Source organism: Parasteatoda tepidariorum, chromosome 3, assembly GCF_043381705.1.
Source record: "Parasteatoda tepidariorum isolate YZ-2023 chromosome 3, CAS_Ptep_4.0, whole genome shotgun sequence".
NCBI classification, from domain to species: Eukaryota; Metazoa; Arthropoda; class Arachnida; order Araneae; family Theridiidae; genus Parasteatoda; species Parasteatoda tepidariorum.
The window spans coordinates 63914380-63942216 of NC_092206.1; the positions used below are offsets into that span (position 1 = coordinate 63914380).

The 27837-nt window shown below is 29.8% G+C and overlaps 2 protein-coding genes across 3 annotated transcripts in view; one reads left to right on the plus strand and one right to left on the minus strand.

Moving 5' to 3' along the window:
* Positions 1–11154, minus strand: part of LOC107453920 (ADP ribosylation factor guanine nucleotide exchange factor Sec71) — a 63703-nt gene extending 52549 nt beyond the window's left edge. Inside the window, exons 1-4 of one of the 2 annotated variants that reach the window (XM_016070935.4) lie at positions 10862–11154; positions 7976–8006; positions 7024–7041; positions 1690–1834 (exon numbers count right to left, since the gene is read on the minus strand). In XM_016070935.4, coding sequence (XP_015926421.1) covers positions 1690–1834; positions 7024–7041; positions 7976–8006; positions 10862–10985 — 318 coding nt within the window. In that variant the 5' untranslated portion in view covers positions 10986–11154. The remainder of the gene's footprint in view (positions 1–1689; positions 1835–7023; positions 7042–7975; positions 8007–10861) is intronic. The other variant, XM_071178743.1, reaches the window with a different exon arrangement.
* A 221-nt stretch (positions 11155–11375) lies between these two features.
* Positions 11376–27837, plus strand: part of LOC107453923 (lisH domain-containing protein ARMC9) — a gene marked incomplete in the record, with an annotated part of 36463 nt that continues 20001 nt past the window's right edge. The window contains 9 exon segments of the mRNA XM_071178744.1: positions 11376–11856; positions 12627–12752; positions 12853–13020; positions 19329–19484; positions 19573–19677; positions 20653–20677; positions 20804–20895; positions 25526–25600; positions 25812–25921. Coding sequence (XP_071034845.1) covers positions 11803–11856; positions 12627–12752; positions 12853–13020; positions 19329–19484; positions 19573–19677; positions 20653–20677; positions 20804–20895; positions 25526–25600; positions 25812–25921 — 911 coding nt within the window.

The following is a 27837-nucleotide window of genomic DNA, read 5'->3' on the forward strand; positions in this document are numbered from 1 at the left end:
ATGCTGCTAGGGGTGCTTTTCTATTATGATTTGTCTCTTTGTGTGCTAGTAAAGAGGTCATAATAGGAACGCAACACAACCCACAATTGACAACATCTTTGGGCATGGGTTCCTAAACAATTTCAATTCTGATAATATATCCTAACTCCCCTAAGTTTGTCTCAATATTTATGCAGCCCCTGTTACATATGTTTCTGAACTTGTGTATTTCAACAAAAAATAGACTAAAAATGACTTTTTTTTAAAAAAATCTGTAGTTTTACAAGTAAAATTAATGTCAGATTTGAAAATTCTTCATTCGTATTAGGCATTTGTATAAATGCATTAAAATTTTTACTCCTCAGAGTTATTGCTAGTCACTATTAGACAAGTATCTTAAATTTAATATGATCTTTTTCTTCAGTGAAAAAAAAATTACTAAAGGGAAAATATAACATACACATTTAAAGAATTTAAACATCACAGTAACATAGATAAAAAAAAATTGCAATAATACCAAACATATAAGAACACATTTTTTTTATAAAATAAAATAGTAATAAATAAATAAAAACGTTATAAGCAAACAAGTGATAAATACAGATTTGTCTAAGGAAAAATTTTATTACCTTCAAAAAAGTGATGTTCTGAGTAATAAACAAATTTCAAGAAAACTTTAAGTATTATATTATATATTTTAAGAATAATTAACAGTGGAAGACACCTTTTTAGAAGAAAGGAACATTTTCAATTCAATTTATAAGAGAAGATGCAATGCTGAATGAGTTAAGTTTAAATAAATAAAACAGTTATAAATCATTAAAAAATTCAATGGTTGGTTGGCTTATTGAACTTAATTGGCATAAGAGTCAGAACCACCAATCAATAAACAATTTATACAAAATCATAACATATATATAATCACTCATTTCATTTAGTAATTTAGTTAAATTTTTATTAGTTCAGTTCTTGTTTTGCAATCAGAGAAGTTAAAAATACTTGAAAAGATTTTAAGAATGATAACTTCTTTGTCAGCCCAACAGCCCCTTGCAGGCCTTGGCTGCCCCAACAGCTGACAAATGTCAGTGCCTCCTATCGATGGCAACTCCCTTCCAATTTCTAATCTTTAGGGTTAGAATGATAACATTAGGTTAAAATTTAAATCATGTTTTTTATTCAAAATTAATAGATTAATGGGCGTGATGACAATTAGCCTTGTGAACACATCACCAGCAGAAAAATACATCAGATGATTACTTTATTTCAGGAGACTTCTTATTATTTCCTTTGAGTAACCATAAATTGAGAACTATTTGTTAATGTGATTTTTATTTTAACTCAATGGTTTTCCTTTTATTTTTTAATGAATCATTTTTAAATAGCTTCTTTCTTTTTTTTAACTCTTTTAAATGGATTGTGGTCAATCTTTTTATATACTCTTCATTTGCTTTTCGTACTTCTAACTTATATCAAACTTAAAAATCATTCTTATCTGAAATAATTACCAAAAAGAAAGAAAAGCAATAAATGGATAGAGGCTCACAAACTTATTATTTGCTTACATATAACTTAAATTATAAAATAGATTTTTATATGAAATAATTACTAAAAAATGCAAAATGAAATAAAAAGAACCATTTATTCATACATGAATTTAGGAAATTCAGTTTCTTATTAAATTATATTTTTATGATACTTTAATTAAATAACCTGTATGCAATCAATAGCTGTTATTACAATCCGTGGGGATTTAGATTGAGTAGCTAATTCAAAAGGAAGAAAATATTTCTCCGCTTCAAGATTCCCAGCTTTTGATTTTGGCAGAGGCAAACAAGATGAAGTCTTCTCCTCTTCACTGTCAATTAAAAGAAAGAATAATTATAAAAATCTTAATTATTAACAATAGTGAAAATTCACTAAGATTTTTAAAAAAATTTTAAAATATAACTAATAAGTTTCAATATGAAATAAAAAGGCAATATAAGGCAAATTTTGATTAAACCAAAACTCAAATTCACAATTAACAAAAATTTTAAAAAGTTGTAAAAAATAAAATTGATCCAAAAATCTGTATAATTTCAATAGTAGACTATTTCTTATCTTTTTTTGTTGTTCTTTTTTAACACAACCAACCATTTTCAGAAATTCTCTCATTTTTTATATTGTATCATTGTATTTTTGTAACTTCATATTTTTTCATTGGAAGTAAAATATTCTACATAAACTAAACTTATATGTGTTCGAAATACAAATACTCCTTTTAGAACTTGTAAAAGTTCTGAAAGGGGTACAAGTTTTAACTCCTTCCTTCTCGCTCCCGTGAAAATGACGGGGTGAGATCTTGCTCGTTATTTCTCGCTTTCGTGATATTGACGGGCTGGAGTGTTCAGTAGTAATGCGCCAATAAGAATAAAACTAATTAATTTCTTTTGGCCGGAAAACATTTGATTTCTCATTTTACATACCATATAGCAGTACCAGGATATTTTTAAGGTAATAGTAAATAGTTAGTTTATTTTAAATTAGATATTAGCACTAATCAAATACGTGTATTTGGCAAAATAGACACTTTTATGACCGTTTTCTTGAAAATTAACCGATCGTTAAGGGGTTAATACTTGTACTCAAATAAGTATTTAAGATGCATGTGAATGTGACTCAAATAGCAATGATTGGAGAACACATAATTTAATTCTTACGTGCTAATGTTTTTTTTTAACAACAATTAAGAACCCCACTCTTTAATTTATTCTACTTCATCTGATGAAAGTCTACAAAAAAGTCATCATCACCCCCATCCAAAGAATTAAAAATTCCACACTTTTTAAAGATTTTACAAAAAAACATTTATAACAAAATAAAATACAAAAGATTTTGCAATAAAATAGAATTTTTTTTAAAAAGTAAATAACTTAAATCTTAGGTGTTAAAAATTTTTTTAACAATTACAAATCCCACTCTGCAATGCATTCCACTTTATCTTCAGAATCCCACAAAAAAATCTCTTTCACCCCATCTAAAAAGAATTCGAAATTCGACACTTTTTCAAAGATTTTACAATAAAATAGAAAATTTTGCTAATTGTTTTTTTTTTTTCTTTAGTGGTCAACTTATATGCTGATACAAAGAAATTTTCGATCTCCTAATTAAAAATAGGGGGAGGGGGTTGATTTATACACTGAGGTGTACAATAAGTTCAAATAAAAGGTTTTGAAAATCTTATAAATTAATAACTTTTTTAAACAAAATTGTACAACTTCTATGGCAATGGCACCAGTGCATAGAAATGTATAGAACTTTCTTATAATTTGATTTAACAAAAAAAAGTTCAGTTTTATTTCAAGAAATTTATAGTAAATTATTAAAATTGGAATCTTTGAAATTTGACAGGACAAAAACATGTCTTACAGTGCCATTATTCAAATGTTCCAGCCTAACAATTACTGGAAACTTACTTGGTATTGTAACTGTATTCTTTTAGCAATTGATTTTAATAGACTTTTACATGCCTTTTTTATAAACAACAATAGCCTGTTATATGAGTAACATCTAAATTAATGGTTTGGAACAAAAATTATTATATATGATGAAAAAATGTACATATAACAGGAAAAAAAATGCTTTGAATAAAGAATTTTATAAAAAAAATTGAACAGATTTCAAACAATAATTTTCCTTGCCTAGCAAAAAATTTAAGATAGCTAAACACCTAGATTCTTTTTTCCATGGTCGAAGAATTTAAAAATGTAATTAATAAATTGTACATATCCAAGCGATATGCACATATGTTACGGTATAAACTGGAAATCCAGTAAGTCTTAGGTTTAACTTTTACCAAAGTGGTTTGGTAAAAGTCAGAAGTATACTTTAATATGATTGTATTTTGGTCTTTTACCAAGTATTTGCAGTAAAACTTAGGAGATACCAAGTCACTTTGGTAAGTCCTAGATTTAATCAGTAAAATCAGAAAACTGGTAAATTCTAGTTTTTATCAAAGTGGCTTGGTAAAAGTCTGAAATATTCTTTAATATAATGTTGTATGGGTCTTTTATCAAGCCTTTGGAGTAAAACTTAGGAGTTACCAAGTAACTTAGGTAAATCAAAGGTTGTATCGATAAAATTAATAATTCACTCAATATTGGGCTTTACAGACATTTACAATTGTATACATATCCACATGTGTATACATAGATATTATATATCATGCATTTAAAGTTCAACTTGGATTAAGCCAAAAACTATTATTAGTTATATGGTCGAACCTCGTTAGCACAAAACTGGGGGACTATCATAATTATTTATGTTAGTAAATAATTATGAATAATAGGCACTCGAAATGAATAATTGGCACTTTATTCAAATGCTTCTTATCTGTGTTGTGTCCAGCTTCCTTTCATGTTAAGCGATAACCAGTTTGCAAATTTCATGTTGAACATGTATAATACAATAATAATTGATTGCTGACTCACGGGACCAGACATGTGTCTCATGTAAAGCTATATTTCACGCTAAGCGATTTCGCGTTAATGAGGTTAGAATGTATTAAATGTTTTTGTTGGAGAAAATAAAATATGTTTCTAAGCTATCTGAAAGAAAAAAAGAAAAGAAAAAAAAAAACAGGAGATAACGTTTACCTTAAACTGATGTGAGGATTTTAGAGATACTAGCAACACTTTCACAATTTAACTACAATGCCATATTCAATAAAATCATATTCATTAATTAATGTTTTTATATTTTATAACCGTCGTCGAACAGCCGACCAAATTTTAGGTTTACGACTACTACTGTTAAACTCCGTAGCCTTGCGATTTTGAACCCAATCCAGTAGACAAGAAAACTTCTGAATCAAGTATTGGGAGAAACTTTGCCTCCGAGGAGGACTTTTTGATGGAACTAACCAGCATTTGCGTTACATGGAGAGAGAAACCACGGAAAACTTCCACGGATAGTCTGATGGCAAGGGGCTCTAACCCATGATCTGTCAGCCACTAATCAAACTTTATGTCAGCATTGTGGTCGGTGCGAGGCGGGTACCGAATCCGCATCGACCAGCCATCACTGAGATTCGAACCTAGTTCACCTCATTGGGAGAAGAGCCCCCTATCCTTCTGAGCTACCCTGCCTCCATAATCATTCAATGGTATGAATGACTTAACAATAATAATTTCGAAAATTACACTTTCTAGAAAGTGTTTTAATCATGAAATTTTATTTCTTCAGTTATATCATAGCAATTAATATAAAAAACTATATGTGATCACTGTATACGGATAAATTAATAAAATAGTTAGATATTGATTATAACAATTTATACAATATAGACATAATAGAATGAAAAATATTTTTTAACAAATTAATACAATAATTACAAACTTACATATTGCTGAAAAGAAAAGAAAAAAAAAAATTTTTTACATATACTTTGAGACTATTAAAACATATATATTTTTTCAATTCAAAATAGTAGCTGCATTTAAAACCTGGACAATTTTAAAATATATATGCAAAAAAAAAACAGATACTTTAAAGATACAGATATATTTGAAGATTTCCAATTTTTTTTTTTTTTTTTTTTTTTTTTTNTTTTTTTTTTTTTTTTTTTTTTTTTTTTTTTTTTTTTTTTTTTTTTTGAATCACCTAGTAAAATGTTTCTTTTTTCTTTTTTTTAATATATATTTCACATTTAATAAAACAGTTGTAAGATTTATTTTAGAGTAAGGGAATTAAATTCATAAATATAACATGCAAGTAACTAAAATAAAATTGACTAGAAAATGCAAAGGAAATGATAACTTATGTATACATGCATCGCTTGATAGTCAGAGCTGGATTATACCTTTCGTAGGCCCTAGGCACAGCCGTTTATGGGCCCTCCCCTCCTTCCCCCACTCCTCCCCTCTTTTCAAAATATATGCTGAAATTTTCTTCGTATGGAACTGTATTATGCCATTTTAGATGTATTAATTTCAGAAATGACTAAAAGGCGTAAAGCTTACAGTGATTTGTACGATAATTTTGGTTTTATTGTTCACAAAAATTTGTCAGAATCTAAGATTAAACTGAAAGCGCAAAATTTGGTGAAAATTTACTCATCCGATTTAGAGGAAAACCTTGTAGATGAATTTTTACGATTTTCAAATTTGTATGAACATAAATCTGCACAAGAAATATCGAAGGCTCAAATTAAAGATAAACTTGTGAATACTTTTCCTAACGTTCACATTGCATTAAGAATATATTTGTCGATTCTTGGATCAAATGCAGAAGAAGAAAGATCTTTCTCCAGATTAAAATTGATAAAAAATTATTTGCTTTCGGCAATGAATCAAGATCGTTTGGCATCGCTTGCACTTAAGTCTATTGAATCCGACATTTTGCGTAGTTAGGAATTCGACAGCATAATACAAGATTTCGTTGAATCCAAAAATCGCAAAAAAGTAATATATTAGATCATAAGATTCTGCAAAATAATTTATTACCGTAAAATATTATATTTTTATTTGTATCTTCATAATTTTGTGCAAAATACACTTGTTGTTTTTAAAGCTAAATTATTTTTGTCAACAAATTTTTTTCTCCCAAGTTTTTCTTAGGCCCCTGAATTTCGTAGGCCCTAGGCACGTGCCTAGTGTGCCTATAGGTCAATCCGGCCCTGTTGATAGAGTAAAAATAATCATTAAAACAGTTCTACAATGTAAAATAGAAATTAATACTTTTTCACATCAATTATGACAGAATAAAATTTTATTTTACTATAAAATTAATTAGCACAGAGATTTAATAATTGTCTATACATTTTAATAAGAAAACAGAAATTGGAAATGCATTTCCTATTTTTTCCAACATATAACTTCATATTTTTTTTATTTATTTATTTTACTATTTTTTTTTAACATGAACTGAATTCGAATATATTTTATAAATTTCAAAAATAAGAGAAAAAAATCATATTTTTTGAGCAATATAAAGACTAAAGAATTTTGAAACATGTAAATAATCAACAATTTAAAAACTTTGATTCATTAAATTTTCATAGCTCACCCTGTATTAGTGGAATCCCTGAAAAAAAAGTGAAATACTAAGTGTAAGAATTGAGATAAATAATCAAAAAAATAAATAACTAACAAATTAGAAATAAACAGACACTTAAAAAAAGATAAACATGATTTTTTTAATTGCAATAAAATAAACAAAATTTGGAAACTAAATTAATAAATAAGATTTCTGTCCATTTAATTATGAAATTTCTGACACTTTTATTGAGTGACATTTCAGCTAAGTCATTTGACTTACATTATTAAAAACTAAAAGTTCAAATAATAATTCTGAAACTTAATTATCAGGTCAAAATGAAAAATATCACATAAACAGTAAAATAATTTCACCAAAAAATCTGGTAAGCAAATGAAATCTTAGATAAAAATTAAACAAATACCTGTATTGTAATTAAATACAAACTTGAATATAAATATTTAAAAAAAAGAAGAAAAAAATATTAATAAAGAAAAAAAATTCAGAAAGTATGATGCAATGCATAATTTTAATTGAAATAAAGCTACATTATTTCTCATAGAATTAATAAGAAAAAGAGTTAAAAACTTTTTTTTAATAAACTTATCAAAAAGAATATTAATGGCCTTAATTTTTAGTATTTTATTTCCATATATTTGAGAAATATGAATTACATTAACATTGCAAAATTCATAATTTAAATTTTATCATTAAATTTCTCGTTTAAACCTAAATAATACTGTAATTTTACAGATTTTAATCAGAAATATTCTTTAATTTACTGAATTGAAAAATAATAATAATCTAAATTATAAAACAAGTTAGAATGTCAAATAAATTTTATAGAAAAAGTTTGTTTAAAATTTTATAAAAACAAATTGATAATGTTTTTTACTCCGATTACAAAGTGACTACACAAAAAGTAAAAACACTTGAATAGTTATGTAAGAACATTAAAACAATTTTAAGACAAATATATTACCTTGTTTCCCTGTATTCATTCTTTATTTCTCCTGAAAAACAAAAATAAAAATTAAAATAAAGTCGCAAAACACACTAAAAAATTTAGAGAGTAACCTACACATTTACTACAACTGGAAGGATCTATAAAAGGAGTATCAGAGATATGTACCTTACTTATTTTTTTGTTCCTGAAAAATTTCTCAGTACAGTCGAGAATACATTTAATTTTATAACCTGCGTTTAACAGCCGACCTAATTCTGAGTTTATGACTTTCAATGCTCACTTCTGTAGCCTTGTAATTTTGAACCAAACACAGAAGACAAAGAAACTCCACCTGGATCAAACTTTGGGACAAACTAGTCTTCGTGGCATACTTTTTTATAGAAGTAACCCACATTTGAGTAAAAAGGAGTGGAAAACCACAAAAGTATTATCAGTTAGAAATATGTTAAGGGGATGTTGTCATTGTGGATATTTTACGTAAGTGCTATGGGCGGTGTAAGCCAAAAGCAGATTTCATATAAACCAGCCTCTGCTGGGATTCCAACCTGGGTTACTTTGGGAGAGAAACACTCCATCCCCAGAGCTACTATGGCTCTTAGAAAATATATTAAGTACTTTAACATTTTAGAGTCCAAATAATGCTCGGGAATGAATTTTTCAAAGTAGGCATAATGGTTAAACGGCTTGCGAATTCAGCTACAAATCTACTCTCAGCATTAATAAATTAAATGCCGCTGATTTTCACACTCGTATAATATGCGTGAACGCCGCTCACATAAAATATATCACCACTGCGTAAATTTGTAAATATTACTAAAAAAGAAAAATAATAATATTTTACGCTTTTGCCTACTATTGCAAACGTGATTAAAAATTTACATTAACACGATTTAAAGTCACACATTGTGATACCTTTTTATGTAATTTCAGGTCGTGTATCGTGGTTCGTATTTTCATGATTTTATATCAAATATTGTGCGTCATATTCACACAATTTAAAAGCCAGCCACATTATGATTCGTGTTCAAGTGACTTAATAATTATTTATCGTAATCAGCAATCAAACAATTTTAAAATTAAACATCAAGATTCATATTAACTACATTTCAAAATTAAACATTGAGCCTTGTACTTATGCGATTTTAAAATTAAATGTCCAGATTTATATTCATGTGATTTAAAATTCACTCATTGAGATTCAAATTCACACAATTTAGTTAAATAAATAAAATCTTGCAACAATATTTTTATTAAAACGTGGATGACATTCTGTGAATAAATGTTTCCTACTTAAACCTTTTTCTTCCTCAAATTTCAAGTATCTTTTGAATTATTTTAAAAGTGTTTTTGCATAAAATTTTTTTGGATATCTACTTTCAGCTTTTATGGGTTTTTTTTTTTAACAAATTCATTTATGTGATATAAACCAATACAAAATTCCATAAAAATTCTTAAAAATTCTTCATTTTCAAATAAATTTTGCCAAAATGAGGTAGCGACAGAGGGATAAAACTCGTTACAAGCGTTAATCAATGCATAAAGAAAGTCATTTAATTGAAATTTTGTATTCGCAGAAAGGTTTTCATTTTATCTAAATCTGCTAATTTTTTAATTATTATTTATTTCTGGTTTTTATTAACACAATATATTTTGATAAATAAACTTATTATTGCATCTAATCAAAACATTGTAAACTAAACATATGGTTGGCCTTACATCTTTATGTACACTTTAAGGTTTTTCATTTGAAACTAACATAATTTAGGTCAAGTAAATTTATGAAAAATTCATAAATTATTGCATATTTAAAAAACAATTTACTAATTTCACATGATAAAAAAATTTTCCAATCAGGGGCTATTTTCACAAAATCGATAAGTTTATGACAAGAGTGTGATAAAAAAATTTTTTAAAAAGCTCATTGGGGGGAAAAAATTGAGTTTTAATTCAAAATTCAAATAAATTTTCTCAAAGCTCTAAGTTTAAAAAGAGTGAATTAAAACAGATAGTCACTATTGATTCAATTAAAACGCTTCAACCAACTATAGATAAATTTATTATAAATGGGAGACTACCCTCTCAGTACATGTTCAAATCAAGTAAATAGTAAGCATGCTAAAAGGGTTTTGAACTTCCAAAAATTTGAGGGGGAAAAACTATGCAGTGGTTGGCCCAATAATTGGCTACGAGATTATGCTTTGAATTGGCCCCCTTCTGTAATATTTTTTCTAGATTCTCAAGAATCACTGCACGCTTGTCCTCAAATATAATGACTTTTATGTTGCAAGTACTTATACAGAAATCTTCCAGTTAAATACAAGAGCAAACACAGTCACATGTATTGCAAACAAATGGAGAAAAGTGGAATTCTGTATCGGTAGTTGTGCCAAATTAATAGCCAAACTTCCGGGCAGTGGCCTGCGAGAAACTAAAAAGACATCACGGAGTATTCTAATTTGCAGCTACTCCGGGCAAATCTCTGCACATTTTTTTTTTTTTAAATTTGCAAATTTACAATGCTTAAGGCGCTTTGGTGATTGCCATTTGCACGAACAAGTATCGATGAGGAAATATCCCCAATAGTTAGATGCAATTAAAAAGAACACTAAAATTTTAAAACTAAAAATAAACACATTTCGATAATTAACAATTTATAGTAAATTTAATCATAAAATCAGTAAACCACGGACAAAATTCTTCAGTTTAATAACTATTTCTTAACAAATTACTGACAGAATGAATCAGATTTTTTGCTTTTATAACCTCAGACCTAATGTGACGAGATAATAGCAGGAATGACCGCTACAATTCTAACTGTACAAAAATGAGCAAAATAGATCATGGGTCAAAGTTTATGATTTATTTTGTGTCTATAACGTTGCCTGAAATTAAAATTCTTACCTAAAGCAGTTTCACATGCTTTTCGCAACTGTGTATGATGTGATCGCTTGATTTCGCGATCATTTAGTATTTTTTCAAGAGCTCTAATAATAAACATTTCATTAGTTTTAACACTTTCCCTCATTATAAATAAATAGAAGAGTTAAATAATCATTATTTTGACAGTTCTGATTCAATATCAATAGCCATTAAAACAGAACCAAGTAGCAGACAGCTTAAATTATGTGGACGTCACAAAGCTAAATATTATTACTACTGCCATGTTGTTGATGTCATGAAAATAAGCTGTTGCCGAATTCATATAACCATATAACGCAAAAAAAGAAGAAAAATCTGTATTATCCAATAAAAATAAACTAATAGTTCGAAAAATGAAGCATATTTGGAAGATAGATTCTTATCCTTCTTTAAATCATCAGTTTATGATAGTTTTACAGATTTTAAACTATTTCCAAAATTATGATAATTATTATGTTTTGAAAAATGGCATCAATTTCTCCATAAAATAATACACTTTCTCTCAAATTTTTTCAAAGTATTTTGCAATTTTTTTAGAAATGTTTCAAGTAAATCTTTTCAATTTCTTCACGTCTTTAAGGATTAATAAGACGAAATACATAAATCCTTAACAATTTATTTCAAGCTGATCAAATTATATTGATATATTTCCTACAATTATCACCTTCACCTGCGGTTGCTATGGTTACATGATAAGCTTTGAAAGGTAAACAAGCCTTGAAGTTCATCGTGCTCACTCGTTTTTTTATCGAGAGCTTTTTTCTCTAAAAAGATGGAAGCGACAGTGAAATTTATAGTCAAATAACTATAGAAATTTTGCTACAATTTTATGAATTGTAACATTCTTAAATAAAGTTTAAAAAGATGTTTTAACCTTTTTTGTAATATTTTCAAATATTTAAACAAACTGTGTTTTGCTCAATATGTCTGGATCTGTGTCATCTGAAGAAGGAGATTTAAATGCAATTATTAAAGAGGTTTGTTATTCATAGCAAGAAACTAAAAATTTATTAAATTACTTTTTTTTCCTGTTTCCTAGTCAATTCTAATCAATTCCATCCTAGTCAATTCTAATAAATAATATAAAGATAAATTATTTTAATAAGTATTTTTTAATTCTATCAAATTGTAACTTAAATCTTTTATTGCGAAAACAGTATAATTTTTGTAATTTCCAGCATGGGAGACAAAAAGATGCACTTGCAATCCTTTGAAAATCCAAAACTATATTGGTTCTGATTGAACATATATGTTACTAATTTTCTATTTTAAATTATTAAAAGTCTGAAAGTCCGTAATAGTTCTGATATTTGTAATGTAACAAATTTTGAACTTCAACTTTTTCTATTCTTTTTCTATCTAAAAATAAATTTATTTTTATTTTCATTTTTTTTTTTTAAATCTGAAAATAATATTACTTTTAAATATTCAAATTTTTGAGTTAATTTTTCAGCCATGAAATTATATGATAAACACATATTTCTTTGAGTGATTGGTATCTCGTTAAAAATTCAATTAATAAGCGAAAACTAAAAAGTAATAAATCACTAAAATGAATTTTCTATGCTCATAAAAACATATTATTTGCATTACATATTTGTTAGAACTTAAAACAATATTAAACTAATTTTAATATTTCTAAAAATTGTTAATTAATTAATATTTAAAATTTTCATTTTTAACTTTTATAATTCTTTTGAAAAATTGCTTGTACAAAGAATACCACTAATGTGGATATATTTAACAGTTTTTAGATTTTTCAAAATTGTCAAAAACATTATCAACGTTTGAAGAAGAATGTCAAAAATTAGGTAAACCCATCCAGGAACAAGCTGGGAAAAGCAGAAGAGACGAAAGAATTTTGAAAATCAAAGTTCGTAAAAACTATTATTACTACTTCGATTACTTTAAATTTGTATTGCAATTTATATAATTTTTTCTAGTAAAAGAATCTTATTTTTGTTCATTTTTAGACTGAATTATTAGATCACTTTGATAATGGTCAACGAACTGAATTTTTCTCAGCTTGGGAAACACACATTAATCCTGAACTTAGAGAAAACAATGTGTTTTGTCAAAAGCTCGAGTTCAACTTACAGTTACATTTTGCTGTTTTACCAATGAGAAAAGTAGATCATTGGGTAAGTTTTCTTTCCATAATTTTTTTTCTTTTCTAAAGTTGATTATAATTTATAGATTAATTTTTTATTGAAGTAAGAGCGAAAAAGAAAGCTATTTTGAAAAGAATTATTGTTGTTTCTAACGCCACTTTTTTTATTTTATTTTATAACCGTCGTTAAACAGTCGACCCATCTTTGAGTTTACGACTACCAATGTTCAACTTCGCAGCCTTGTAATTTCGAACACAATCCAGAAGACAAGGGAACTCCTGGCTCAAACTTTGGGGCTAACAAGCTTTCGTGGAGGACTTTATAACGAAACTAACCCGCATTTCCGCTACATGGAGAATAAAACCTCGAAAATCTTCCATGGTTAGCCCGATGGCACGAGGATTCTAACCCATGATCTGTCTACCACTGAGGATATTTTACGATAGAATATGGTCGGTGCGAGCCGAGAGCACTGCTGGAACTCGAACTGGGTCAACTCATTATTGGGCGAACGCTCTAACCTTTGAGTCACCGTGGCTCAAAGGGTTTATATAATTACCACCTTTAGAACATGTTTAAAATCCGTATAAAATAAAAGCAAAAATATGCATAGAGCAAACTAAAAATTAAATGAGATATAAAAAATACTTTAACAAAATCTGACGAAACCTTACCGAGGTCTATCCCGATGTAGAGGTCAATATAAGCATCAATCTCAGCTCAATTACGGGATGGAATTGAAAAAAGCTATCGAAAAAAAAACTTTTAGTCTGATTTAATGCCTTTTACCTTCATTTCACGACTTTCGCTGTTTATAATCCCTATTTCTGATATTAATTGACTATAATAATGATTCGTCAGATATCGATTATATCTTTTTCCAATTATTTATGAATTTTTGTCTCTTTTAATGTGTATATTTTTCTGCTTCGGCTAATAAGGTTAAAAAGTGTTGCATAATGGTGATAATTATATTAAAAATTGTATTTAAAATTTGGTATGTTTTTTAAATGAAATCTGATTACAAGCCTGAACAATGGGACAAATGACCGTTCATTCTTTAACATTTTCTGAAAAGCTTGTAGATAATGTCAAAGGTTGTAAAATAGATTGTTATAAAATAATTGGAAAATGCGTTCTCAATATATTTTTTGTCTCTATGTGCAATAAAAAAATAATATATTTTTAAAAAAATGAAAATGCATGCACAGAAATTTTAAAAAGAAATCTAAATATTTCTAATTTAAAAGCATTTTAGTTGTTGTGCCCATTTAGAATTTAAAAGTTTTTAAATTTACAGAAAGGTATCTTTAAACAAATAAATGTAAATTTGAATAACTTATCAAAATTTACTTGAAACATAATACATTATTTAATATTCATAACTAGATGAGAAGAAAAAGCTTAGAAATGAGATGTAATTGGTAAATGCTAATAGTGCGAGAGCGTTATGTTTTTTTGTATACGTAATGAAGAAATATAATAGCATAAAATCGCTGACTTACGATTACAAAGATTGTTGTTGATGTCATTATTTAGCATGACATATGCTTTTTATAAGTCTTATAAAATCTCTGAAAATGGCAAACATTTTTATAGAGACATTTGATTAAATGTCTCTGTATGATGTAATGTGTATTCTTTTATCCTTGAAAATAATTACATTTTAAGCGACGAAATGAAGTGAAAAGGATCATTGAATAAATTTAGAGGAAGATATGCTATTGATTGTATGGAATTAAAATCTCGGGTAAACAGAATTCATGGTCAGAAAAACTTCTCATGATCGTAGCTAAAATCCATGTAATAACGCATTAAAGTGTATAGCTCGATTATTTTAATCATCATATCAGTTTCGAAAGAGAAAATATTCGGCTTGTTAAATTCTTAAAATTATTATGTTTAAAGTGGTGTTATATCTCTCAAACAGAGGTGAGATACGGAACTCATATATCGCTTTAACCCTTTGCTGCCGTATTAAGTTTATGCATGGTTGTCATGTTAGTCGGAATTAATTTACTTAAGCACAATTTATAAAATATTATTTCAAATTCTACGTATCTCCGAAGCTTGTCGACTTATAAGATCAGTATGGTTCTTTGCCGTGGTGGCAGAGAGCAGACATACGACTGGAACGGTAAAAAAGCGTTGGTGGCAGAGAGTAGACATACGACCGCAAAGGGTTAATAATGCCACCGTCTCTGTCTCAGTTTTAGAAAATTTTCACAACCACTCTCATAACTTAAAAATTATTGGAAAGGAAAATGTGAATGCTACACATTCTTAGCGAAATGTTGCAGCCACGTACTCTTTTGTCTGAAAATGGCACCATGTTTCCGTTTTTTTTTGTTTGTTTTTTAATTATTTATTTTTGCAGTTTCTCTTTCGAAACAACTCGTTTATATTTAGTTTTATAACTGGCGTTGAATAACAACTAAAATCTGAGTTTACGAAGAATGTTTAACACCGTAGCCTTGTAATTTTGAACCCAATAAAGAAGACAAGGGGAGCCTCTTCTCAAGCTTTGAGGCAAACTAGGTTTCATGGATGACTTTATGACTAAACTAACTCGCATTTGCGTTACATGGAGAAGAAAACCACGAAAATCTCCTATGTTCAGCCCGATGGCAAGAGGATTCTAATTCATAACCCGTCTACCACTGAGGATATTTCACGATAGCAATATGGTCGGTGCGAACCGGGAGCACAGCTGGAATTCGAACCTGGGGACCTCATTATTGGGCGAACGCTCTATACTTTGAGCCACCGTGGCTCAACTCCTTTGTATTATCAGTTCTGGGAAAAAAATAACTACGAGATGGTAATTATAAAATTGACACTTTTTTCCGCTTTTTGGAAGAAACCGCCATATAGTTTTACCTATTTATTAAATTTTTTTTTTTTGATAATTTAATTTGGGGACTCGATAATAATATTAACATAAATTGATGTGTTGAAATTTTTGAAATTTTCTTCCGATGTTCTCCACTTACGAATCTGTCGTCTGTGTGGCATTTTCTTTTAGCAAAAGTTCATCCGTTTGTTTACTGTTTATTAATTTTTTTCAATTATTTCTCTTAATTAGAATTAGCTTCAGAACTTTGTGGAGTCAAGGTGAATAAATTATAAGTTCTTTAGTTATATAAGCATATTTTACTAATCGTTAAGTAGAATTATTGGTCATTTTTATGATATATTATAAAAATGTACGTGAATATTAGCAGCTAAATTTAGTGTTTCAATAAAACACATATTTTTCAATAACTTAATATTTTAATAATTTTTATCTCATCCGCTTACGTTATAGTAACCGCTTGTGTCTTTGTATCTATTTAATGCCCATTTTCTCCTCACTTTTTCCACCTACATTCGAAATGAAAAGAGAATGAGTGAAACATTATTTAAAGGAAAATTCATTGCCCCCGCATGACATATCTAAGCTAATAAGGCTCTTAATTCTGCATAACTTGATACAATTTTCATTGATGCGGGTAGAGCGTGTTGCGTTGTTTATTAACTATAGTACTGATTTATTTTGATGATTTATGAAAAAAGAAAAAAAATATCTTTATTATTATTATTATTTTGCAGAAATTTATAGGACGCCATTGGAGTTAATATTTTTTAATAACTAACAATGGGAAATAAATTACATTTTGATCGCAAAATGCATAAAAAAGGGAAAAGTACAAATAATTATTTTTTAAACACAATTATGTTCTTTTGATGAAAATTTTAATTTTAACCTTATTTATCTCATGACACACAAGTCTTTAGCGACAATCTAAACATATTTGATTACGGTTTTTAATGTCATTGCGAATAAGAATTACACTATTTCCGTGTGATTTTCGTTTTCCTTATCCGTTTAAATAAGTTAACTTTGGGAACATATAGCGCCGTTTAGGAGAAGTTTTGTCAAGAAATTGTATCAAAATTATGTAATTTAGTTGAAATTGTATCACATTCCTTTTCACTGCGAGGCTTTGAGTTGGATCAAATTTTTTTCATTCTTCCTGTCGATTCAGTTTTTCCCATGATGGCTAAGCAACGGAATGCTTGAGAAAAAATTTCTCTTACACGCCCGTGAAATATTTCCTTCTTAGCAACCACAATTTAAATTTTCAAGTGAGCCCAGTCAGCATCCTATCTAATTTTTTAAATTTTTTATAAAATGATCTCAATTCTCGTAATTTAATATTAATAAACAAAGAAAAAGGAAACAATTTAATTTGAAAAAACTTGATCGAATTCTATTAGTAAAAGAGCAAATAATACATTCGTTAAAAAAGAACTATTTGTTAAAAATTAAAGGCTTATTTAAAATTCTTGTTTCCTTTCAAATAAATCTAACCAATTACAATTTTAAGCAATTTAATCCCTTTGTAAATTAATCGTTTATGGAGGCATTGTTATAAGATTCGAGAAGATAAGCGTTTGCTCACCAATCAAATCAAATCAATCAATTTGATCATCAAGATCATCAAATTTGAATCTCGGAAATGATTGGTTAATTCAGATACTGTACTAACAGCTTACACCTAGGGCGCCGTCAGCGGGGTGCAAGAGGGTGCACTTGCACCCCCTGGCTTTTTTTTTAAACAATTTAAGAGATACAGAAAAACAATTTTGTTATAAAAAATTTCTATTAAAAATATTTTTATTCAAAAACAAATAATCAAGTAATTATTGATATATAACAATTAAAAAATTGTTTAATCAAACAAGAATTGTAATCGTCTTGTTTGCTGTTCTAATCTGTTTACTACTTTTTCAATGAATTCTGAGTCATCTTTGATTCTTTTCTAATGCACACTGAGCATGCACTAACTTGGCAGATATATCTAAGCTATATTTTTAAATTTCATTTGATAAAATATAAATAATATATTTTCTATTAGTTATTTAGTTTAACAAATGTGTATAACGCAAACTGACTTCTCACAACTGAAAAACTTCATCAACACTATAAATACCAATGTTATGAGTGCACAAACACGTTAGTATACGAAACTACTGTTGGTAGTTATTTGTGTTTCAAAGTCAGTAGCTATGCCAGCGCCATCAGTACAGTTTCTCGTGGCAAAATTTGCAAGTACAAAAAAATTTCGTACTTTTTTTAAAATATCTTGTTAACAATGAAGAAATGTATCTTGAAAAAATTAGCAGATGAAAGTATATGTAATAACAAAACAAAATGTAATAACAGAATATTTTTTTTAAAAAATTGAAAGGGGGGTAGTTTGTTAGAGGGTTGCACCCCTTTTTATATTATTTTGCCGACGCCCTTGGCTTACACCAATCTTAGTGCTGTAGAAAAATATTCTCAATGCAGATCATGGGTTAGAGTTCCTTTGTAGTGGGGTTAACCATTGGAGGATTCCGTGGTTTCCCTCTCCTTGTAATGCAAATGCGGATTAGTTTCCCTCAAGAGTTTACCTGAATTCTTGATCCAGGAGTTTCTTTGTTTTCTGGGTTCGATTTAAATTTAAAAGCACCGAGAGGTAGAAGTTTGATCTAGTCGCAAATCTGGTATGGATCAACTATTCAATGCCGGTGATTAGGACAGCTTGAAATAATCTTCGCTTTTGTAATAATTAATTTGAAGACAGATTTTTTTTCTTCAAATCCAGAAATTAAGACAAAGAAATTTCTGTTTGGGAATGCATACATGTAGTAAAATAAAATCTTTCTCTGTGTCTCGACCTGAAAGCAAACGGTTGTAAACAGCCACAAAATATAAATTTGAAGCTATATATGGACTCATTTGAGTGCAAAGAAGTATTTCGTTTTTCAATCACAGGACATTGAATTTTCGAGATTTATCTGAACATTATACCCATAGTATTCAAACTAAGCGTTTTTTGTAAAGGTTAAGATATTTTTCTTAAATTCAAAATATCTCATTTTTTCTTAGGACAATTTTTCAAATTTCAAAAGACCCATTTTTTTTCCCTTCAGTTTTCCTCCCAAAATTTTAAATTACAACATTCAAGAACCTATTATAAGATTTAAATGGGAAAATCATATGAAAACACAGTAAGATGTCTCCATTTTTATTTAAAGCAGGAACTAGGAAATAATATTAAATACACGGTTTTGTTTTTATGCTTTTTTATGAAAGAAAAAATACCGATTTTCATTCTGAAATCAACCCTCGCCTAACTAGCACATTCTATAAACTTTTCTTGAATTTTTTATGGTAATAAAATCATGCTCTATTGATTGTGATTCATATTTATTTCAAACATCCTATTTAAGCTGACATTGTTTACTATTTCTGTGTAGCATGGTTCAACAAAAGTCAACATCAATTCAATTAATTTTATATCTCTTAGAGTAAGGAAGAAGTAGAAGAAGCAATGCTCCATTTCCATTATTTCTTGGAGAGCAAAGGAACCGTTTTGAGTGATTGTACTGAGTTCTTGCCATTTTATGCTCTGCCTTATGTCCCTCGTCCGAACACTCATCCAACTTTCGCAGAAATATTTCAAGTAAAAGTCATACAAAACAAAAACTTTATTCATAAGTATGTCTTTACATCTGCTTATTTCGAGTGAATCGTTTCGATATTTTTTTCAGGAATCTTGGTTGAAAAAGTTGAGGAGCAAATTGGAAGTTTTCATCTTCGAAGGTTTGGAAACGCAAAGTGAAGATACACCAGAACCAAGATTGGTGGAATTATATGTATCCTTAATAGTGCTCGTTATTAAGGGCTGTATAAAATTTATTAACGATATAAAATTTGTAGATTTTGAATTATTTTTGAAGTTGTTGTGTGCAAGAAAAATGGCGGTATATAGATTTTTTTTAAATATAAAAGCTATTTAAATACCCAGCGTATCTTATTTATAGAAGCATTAATATTTCAATTAAATCTAAAACAATATATGTTTTCACAATCCAAGTGCCTAAGTTTATAATAAAAGTATTCTTATGATATTTCATTAGGACTTCGCGATATTTTCTAAGTTGACCTTCGAAAACTGAGGAATATTATAGTGATTAGACATAATATCATTAAAATAAAATGCAAACAGTTTTGAGATGTTAATTGATATTGTTTTCTGTCAAAAAAAAGTCATTGAAGACTTGTGCTGCAGATTTTGTGAAGACTTTTTTTCAATATGCTGTATTCTACACAACTCAGTATTTGGAAGCTATAACTTCTAAAATTCGAATTTCGGGAAATTATTTTACCACATTATTTAACACGCTTCAGCTTCTAGACTCGTTTGATTGAATTCTAGTTGTAAAATTGTGGTCTTCCATCTAACGCACTATAGTAAGCGTTTTCAAACACAATTTTGAAGGTAAACTACTGAAACAGAAAATAATTGAACACCAACAGCAATTATTATTTTAATATAATCAACAATTTGCACCACTTTCAAACTAACACGTATAAAACAAACAATACAATGGGTTACAAAATAGAAAAATATGGCCAGTTGCTCCAAAGTAACAGAAAACACTTGCAAAACCGTTGTAATACGTATTAGTATAGTGCATAGTTGTATCGGTTACAACATAGTGACAGCAATATAAAGAGGCAAAAAAATCAAGTGGTTATTTGCATTTTTCCCCCTCTTTGCTGCTATCATTATATTTCAGTGGTTTTAGCTTTTCAGATTTTCTATATATTTCCTTAATTAGATATAGCATAATCGAGATTTAGACTTGCAAGGTATGTACTTTTCCAATTTTTTTTCCTCTCAAATTTTAAATTGATTTAGAGACCTATATACAAAATAAAATCTCATTTCAAGTACATATTTATACAATATTCATTATATGAGATTTTTAATTACAGATTCTAGTAAAGAATTGCAGTACCTTGAAAGACATATAGAAGAATCTGAGAAACGATCTGTATTACATGCTAAAAAGTGTGAAAAGCTACAGGTATTTCAATACAATTTTTTACTAAGTATAAATATACAAAATAATTGTTATTATATATGTCGTTGGCTAATTAATAAATCTATCTCATCGCAAATTTATTCAATACTTACATATCAGCATTACAGTTATGCAAAATAATTGAAAAATGTTTTGATTTTTTCTGATCCGCTTGATATTTTTAATCTCATTAGAATCAGTTTATATGACTTTAGGTAAATTAAAAATGGGCGAAGAATTATTCAATTAGACTGGCTTTGCTTAGGCTTATCGCAATAAACATTTTATAATGCTGTTAAAAAATCCTTCACGTTTTTGGGTTAATTGCAAATTAATTCAAATAAACCAGGTGAATTAAGGAAAAATTAGATTAATTTTCTAATTAGCCTAAAGGTATTCGGGCTCACTAAAACCTGTCAGGCTGATTAGTAAATTCTGGAGGTTTTTGCAAATAACCTGGTGAATTACAGAATCACGTCGACTGGTTGCAATGTGTCGGATAATTTAAATAGCTTGCGACATACATATATTTAAAGGAGAAACTCAAACTGATTTTTCTTAAAAGTAGTCATTGGTGTACTGAAACAATAAAAATAAAATTTAAATGAAAATTGTAACAATTTAAGATTATCATGGATCATAAACTATTGATATCACAAACTATAAGTATAGTAAATGTCGCTTTGATAGTATTACCCACCAAACTGACTCCAAGATTGGGCATATTGGCAGAGAAACTATTGTAACAATCACCCTAAAAGTATAAAAATTAAAATATGCTTTAAAAATAAAAAAATATATTTTCCCAAAAATATTTTTTCTGTTTCAAAATTAATTGCTCCGCCAATTATGAGCAATGATGCAGGATTTTTTATAATGAACACCCTTAATTCATTTTTAGAATTCTTACAATAAATGAAATCAAAAATATATTTGGCCAAATTTTAACATTTGAATGAGAAAACGCTTACAAACTATGACCTATTAAAATTAGTTTTAAAAATAAAACTAGAGACTGTTTAAAGAGCAATTAGAAAGCCAGTTTATCTGTCAGACTGGAATGCATTTAACTTTTACTGGGAAATGCTTTTAAGCTTCAATTTCAAATAAATTGATTTTAGATTTTTTTTCAAGTTCCTCCTTGGCCTTTCCTGGCGTTGATTATTGTTGGTCAGAGATAAAAAATGCGTTTTTCTCACCTTAATATTATTTTCAACCGAATGCGTCCAATTTTTGACTTATTTTTTCAAAGATTTTAAAAATCTATATTTAAGGCTGTCATTACGATTATCCTGCATAAATAATGTTTTATATTTTTTCTGTAAAACAAAGGTAACACAGTTGCTTATAAAACATTTTCTCCAAAAATTGAGATACACTTATACATTCTTATTTACCACAAAATATTAATTGTTGAAATATTTTTGCATTGAACTTTAAAGCAAGGATGGCCAACCTTTTGCTTACCATGTGATAATTTTTCGACCGTCAAGTTCGGTGCTCATTATTTCTGAACACTTTTTCAGAATCTTACTTATCATTTTTCTCTCCATTCGGGTTTGGTAAATAGAGATAAGGATGGACATTTTTTAACAGTAAGTCAATGAACTAATCGTTCTTCACCATGGAAAGTGCCGGAAGTGTTTCCAATTTTGCGTTGCTTCGTGAGCACCTTGAGACCAGAGTCACGGAGGCGAGCTACATTATACACGCCACACTGCCACAGATACCCCTTCATAGGGTTTGCTGCATTCACACATCACACACAACAGAGAGAAAAACCCTTGCCTTGAGAGGGACTAGAACCCGTAGCCATTGGCTTCACAGACAGGCGCGCTAACCGTTCGGCCACCTGGCTGGCATAAGGATAGGCTTCATTTAGTTAGACCAAGCGCGAATACCAGAAAAATTCTATTCGTACACGCGGAGTAATGTTATCTCTTATTAAAATACCACGAAAGCAAATTTGAAAAATAACGTTGCCTATATTCTAAAAGAGCCAGCCAGGGGGCCAGGATGCGAAGCCAATGATCGCAGGTTCGAATCTCTCTCGGGATATTGTTTGTCCTGTGGTGTGTGAATATGGCCAACCCTATGAATGGGCGTCTGTAGCAGTGTGACGTGAATAGTTTTGCTCGCTTTCATGACTCAGGTTCACCAGGTGCAGGAAACACTTCAGACATATTCCGTGGCAAAGAACGTAATAGTTCAGAGTCAGCCGTTTGAAAAAAAGAACACTAAGAGAACATTAATCTGTCAATGCTTGTCTGTTCCAAGGGCTCCCCTTGAGCTACGTGGTTATCAACCCGGTTCGTGCTGTTTTGAATGCAAGAAGGCAGACACTCCATAGAGTTTGTGAGCAAGAACGTGTGCCAAATGGTCGAGTTCACAGTGAGTGGAAAAATGGGAAAAACCTATTGCTTTCGACGGGGTGCAAGCACAAAATAATTTTCATTTATGCGTGCGAAACAATTTTATATCTCATTAAAATACCCCGAAAACAAATGGAATGATCCTGCATTAAATCGCCATAAATCTATTAATCTTGGTGTCCATAATCGTTCACCCTCTTGGCGATCTTAAACCCCTATCTTCTAGCATCCACCATGCTTACAGTTAGTTGGTCAGCAATACCAACCTCAAGAAATTTGTGCTTACAAACCAAAGGTAATTAATCTCACCCATAATCATTGCAGGGAAAAGTTTCTTAACTACCTAAAGTTGACCTAAAAGGAAGGAAAATAATAACTTAATCACGAAATTAAATTAATCTAAACTCATGTTTGTGAAAATTGCAACACCATGAAGGACTTACATTGAACTGAAATTTTCAGGAAATGCAAAGTAGAGCATAATATGCAAATGATTAGAATTTCAGACCCGTAGCGCATGCGTATGCTGAGCAGCGCCCTCTGAACGGCGGATGGATCCGAATAAATAGACGGCTGTAGCGAGACGTGTATAGTTATCGGTGGTTATCTGCTAGTGGTAAACGTTAGCTCAGACGTTACTTATGCCTCTTTGACGAAAGAGAGCGAGATTTCAACAACTTACGTAGTTTGAAAGGGGGGAAATCATCGGCCTTCGTGAAGCTGGATTGTCTTATCATGCTGTAGCCGCTCGTGTGCAGCGTAACAGAAGCACAGTGATGCGTGTTTGGAAGCAGTTAACACACGAGTGTCAGACAACTCGGATATCCGGGAGTGGACCCCGAAATGTCACGTCAGCTCGCGATGATAGATACCTGGTCCGCATGGTGCTGACAGATCGTACGGCTCTCTCTAGACAACTGGCAGCACAGTGGTCAATAGCTACAGGTGTTTCATTGCGTGCTTCATCAATTCGTAGACGTCAACTGCAGCGTGGACTGCGCGCAAGGACTCCTTTATACAGGATCACCATCACGCTAAACCATAGCCGCCTGCGGCTACAATGGGCCAATCAGCATAGGGATTGGCGTGCTGATTGGCAGCGTGTCGTGTTTTCTGACGAATCCCGCTTTAATTTGTAGTACTATGATGGCCGCATTCGTGTCAGACGCTATGCCGGCGAACGCCACCTTCCGGAGTGCATGATCGAAAGCCACAGGAGACGAACACCCGGAGTTATGGTCTGGGGTGCCATAGCATGTCATGGACGATCTCAATTGCTATGAATTGTGGGTAATCTGAACAACAACCGGTACATCAGTGAAGTTTTACTGCCCCAAGCTATTCCCTTCCTTCAAGCCTTGCCAGGCGCTGTATTTCAACAAGACAATGCCCGCCCTCATATTGCTAGGACTGTTCAATCCTTCCTTGCATTGCGACAGGTACAGCCTCTTCCTTGGCCCGCGTATTCCCCAGATATGTCACCGATTGAACATATGTGTCATTTCGTTGGTCAGTGCCTCGCTCGTGATCCTCGTCCTGTTGCTTCTTCAGACGAACTTTGGGTACGCATACAAACTATGTGGAATGCTCTTCTTTAGACAGACATTCAAAATTTGCTTCACTCCATGCTACGTCGTGTAGCAGCGCTTATTGCGGTGCGTGGTGGCTACACAAAATACTGATTTCGATCTCTTGCTTTGTTTGTTTGCTTTGAAAGTTTAATCATTTATTTGTACCAGTACCACTCAACTGTGTAGTAAATTTCATTCAATTATGACGATTCCTTCATGGTGTTGTAATTTTCACAAACAGGAGTTTATTAACACTAGTTTAATGAAGTACTAATCTACGATAATCTGGAAAATCGAGAATGATCTCTTGTACAAGAGGGTGATCGCTTCATGACACTGTTACCAAGGAATCTCGTTTGTGAAGATGACTCTGAGCCACAATAGTTGGCACTGAGAGCAAGAATCGCTTGCAACTTGCTGGCGTATAATTAATGACATTTTTAATAGAAATTTGATTAGCGATCTTATTCATTTTATAGCGTAAAAGTAATTACATTGAACTATTCACTGAGTCAATGTTTGGTCACCGCTGCTTTAGTGTGAAACTAACAGTGACACTTTCGCAGGAATTTTCGTAAGTATTAAAAAAAAAAAAAAAACTAATAAATTATTTAGAAAGCGAAAAATTCACAGGGAAAAATTTATTGTTCATTATTTTTTATTTCGAAGTACAATTTTTTATTTTTTTAGGAAGAATGCCGGCAGTTGATGGCAGTTGCAACTCTTTTGATAACAGCTCTGGAAAATGCAATAAAAGGCAATTTGGTAATCTAATCAAATATAATTACATTATGCTAAATATTTCGTTTGCTTAATATTTTGTTATTGTTTGTGAAATTGGTTTAGGTTGTTTTATTATTAATAAAGTTTGTGAAACTACATGAAACTGAGTATTAGAACATACGTGAATGATAAGAACAGATTAAATTAGTAAAGAATATTCAATTTGACATGATATAATTTTATTTCACTTTAGGTAGACATGGATTGTGTTTTATCGGCTTGTGCCACCCATCTTCCTGATCTAGAAAAACTTCGGAGTGAGTCGCCAGAGAAAAAAACTTCTGATGAAAGTAATCTTGATGGGTATGAACTCTTTGAAATTAATATATAATATGAAATAAGCTATGTATTAAAAAGCAAAAGTAATGGAGTAAAGGTATTTATTTGTCTAGAAGAACCATAAGAAATCGTCTTACTATCATTGACGACAATGATGCTTAATTAATGTCTGTAATATGTATTACTTGAAATAAAAAAAGTAACTTCTGAACTTAACAAAAATAAAGAGAAAAGATACTTATTCGCGATTAGGGTAACCGTAAAAAGATCTGCATATTATTATTGACACTAATGCTCAATTAATATTGATAATGTGTATTAAAAGAATGAATTGAAATGATTTTGTACTAAAAAGCTCATAAGAAAAGATCATAAAAATTTGCAAAAATTGAGAATAAGGCAGTGATTTTTATAATTTTCGTCTAGTTGGAAAAATGTCGCCAAATTGGCCATTTTTTAAAAAGGTTTAATTTCTTTTTAAATATTTAAGTCATTTGTCTGTTCTAAAGCCCAGATAATTCTTCGCGGCAAGATTATTTATATGAAATTATTGCATTGCTTCACGTGTAAGGCTTAAGGTCACTTAAACTATGAATTTTATATTTTCCTTGGCGACAGAGCTTCGAAAAACGTAGTTAATAATATGTTAATAATATATTAATATTATTAACGTATTTTTTACTATACCAAATGAATGTTTCTTTCTGTTGCCTACCACTTTAATTTCAAGGAAGCATTGTGCTTTGACTTCTCAAACCCAAATCTAAATATTAATATTAATATATTGATAGCATTATATGGGTGATTCTCACGAAACATGACAATTCGGACCAAAAAATTTCTTCATATTTAAAGTCTTCAAAATAATCTAAAATTTTTTTTGTATACTTCTTTAGCTACACTTATTAATATCTTATAGACAGCAGTGTAGTTTATTGACATTAGCTCGAGAAAAAAAAATAAATAGAAATTCAACAAATCTTGAATGCCAGGAAAATGACATATTACCTTAGAAGTTTAAAAAGCAGTCATTTTAAGTTCATAGTAAGCAACTCAACTTAAGCCTTTATGTTAGATGAATCATAAATTGCTTAAATCAATTCTTTTTATCCACTGTAGAAAGAAACAAAAAAAAATTGTCGCTGATATGTACAGAATAAAATTGTGTATAATAATCAATCATTGAATAAATAAATAACTTTGATTACATCCAAGCATATTACAATCATACATAAACTTGGTATTAGGTTAATATTTGTTTTCCCTCTTCACAGTATTAGCAGTTAAAAAGAATTTCTGGTAACACTTCAATGTCCTGGCATTCATAAGCCAGGATAATGACAAATTCGCCATTTTATAGCATATAACTTTACTTTAGCTTAATATTTTGGCCGACGACGTTTATATTCTGCAGAAAACAACAGTATTTCTTAAAATAACTCAGATAAATCTATGCAGTTTTTGTTATTAATGATTTCAAGAAGCCAGGAAAATGACAGCATAAAAACCTACTCACCTTGAAAAATATTTTGAGCCAGAAAATTGGTTCTTTATTCATGCAACAAGACATGTTCAGATAGGAGGGTATCTAATCAATCTATTAACATAAGATATTAATTCCTGGCGCTATCTATTTTGGTTATAAATCACTAAATAAAAGTAGCCAGGAAAATTACAGATTTTCATGGGACAAACAAATTATTGACAGAAAAAATTATTTTAAACGAAGTTTTAGTAAACAATACCCTCTGCGTATATTCTAGAAATGCTTACAAAGGATAAGATAAAAAAAATTAGCTTTTGAAAAATGTACGGGAAGTTTTGAAGTTAGTTATTATTGGAAATATTGTTTGGGACATGACAGGAAAATGACATTTTGATATTCAATTAAATTTTTTAAGTATACAAAACAGTCAATGCTAGTGCAAAGTCATTTTAAA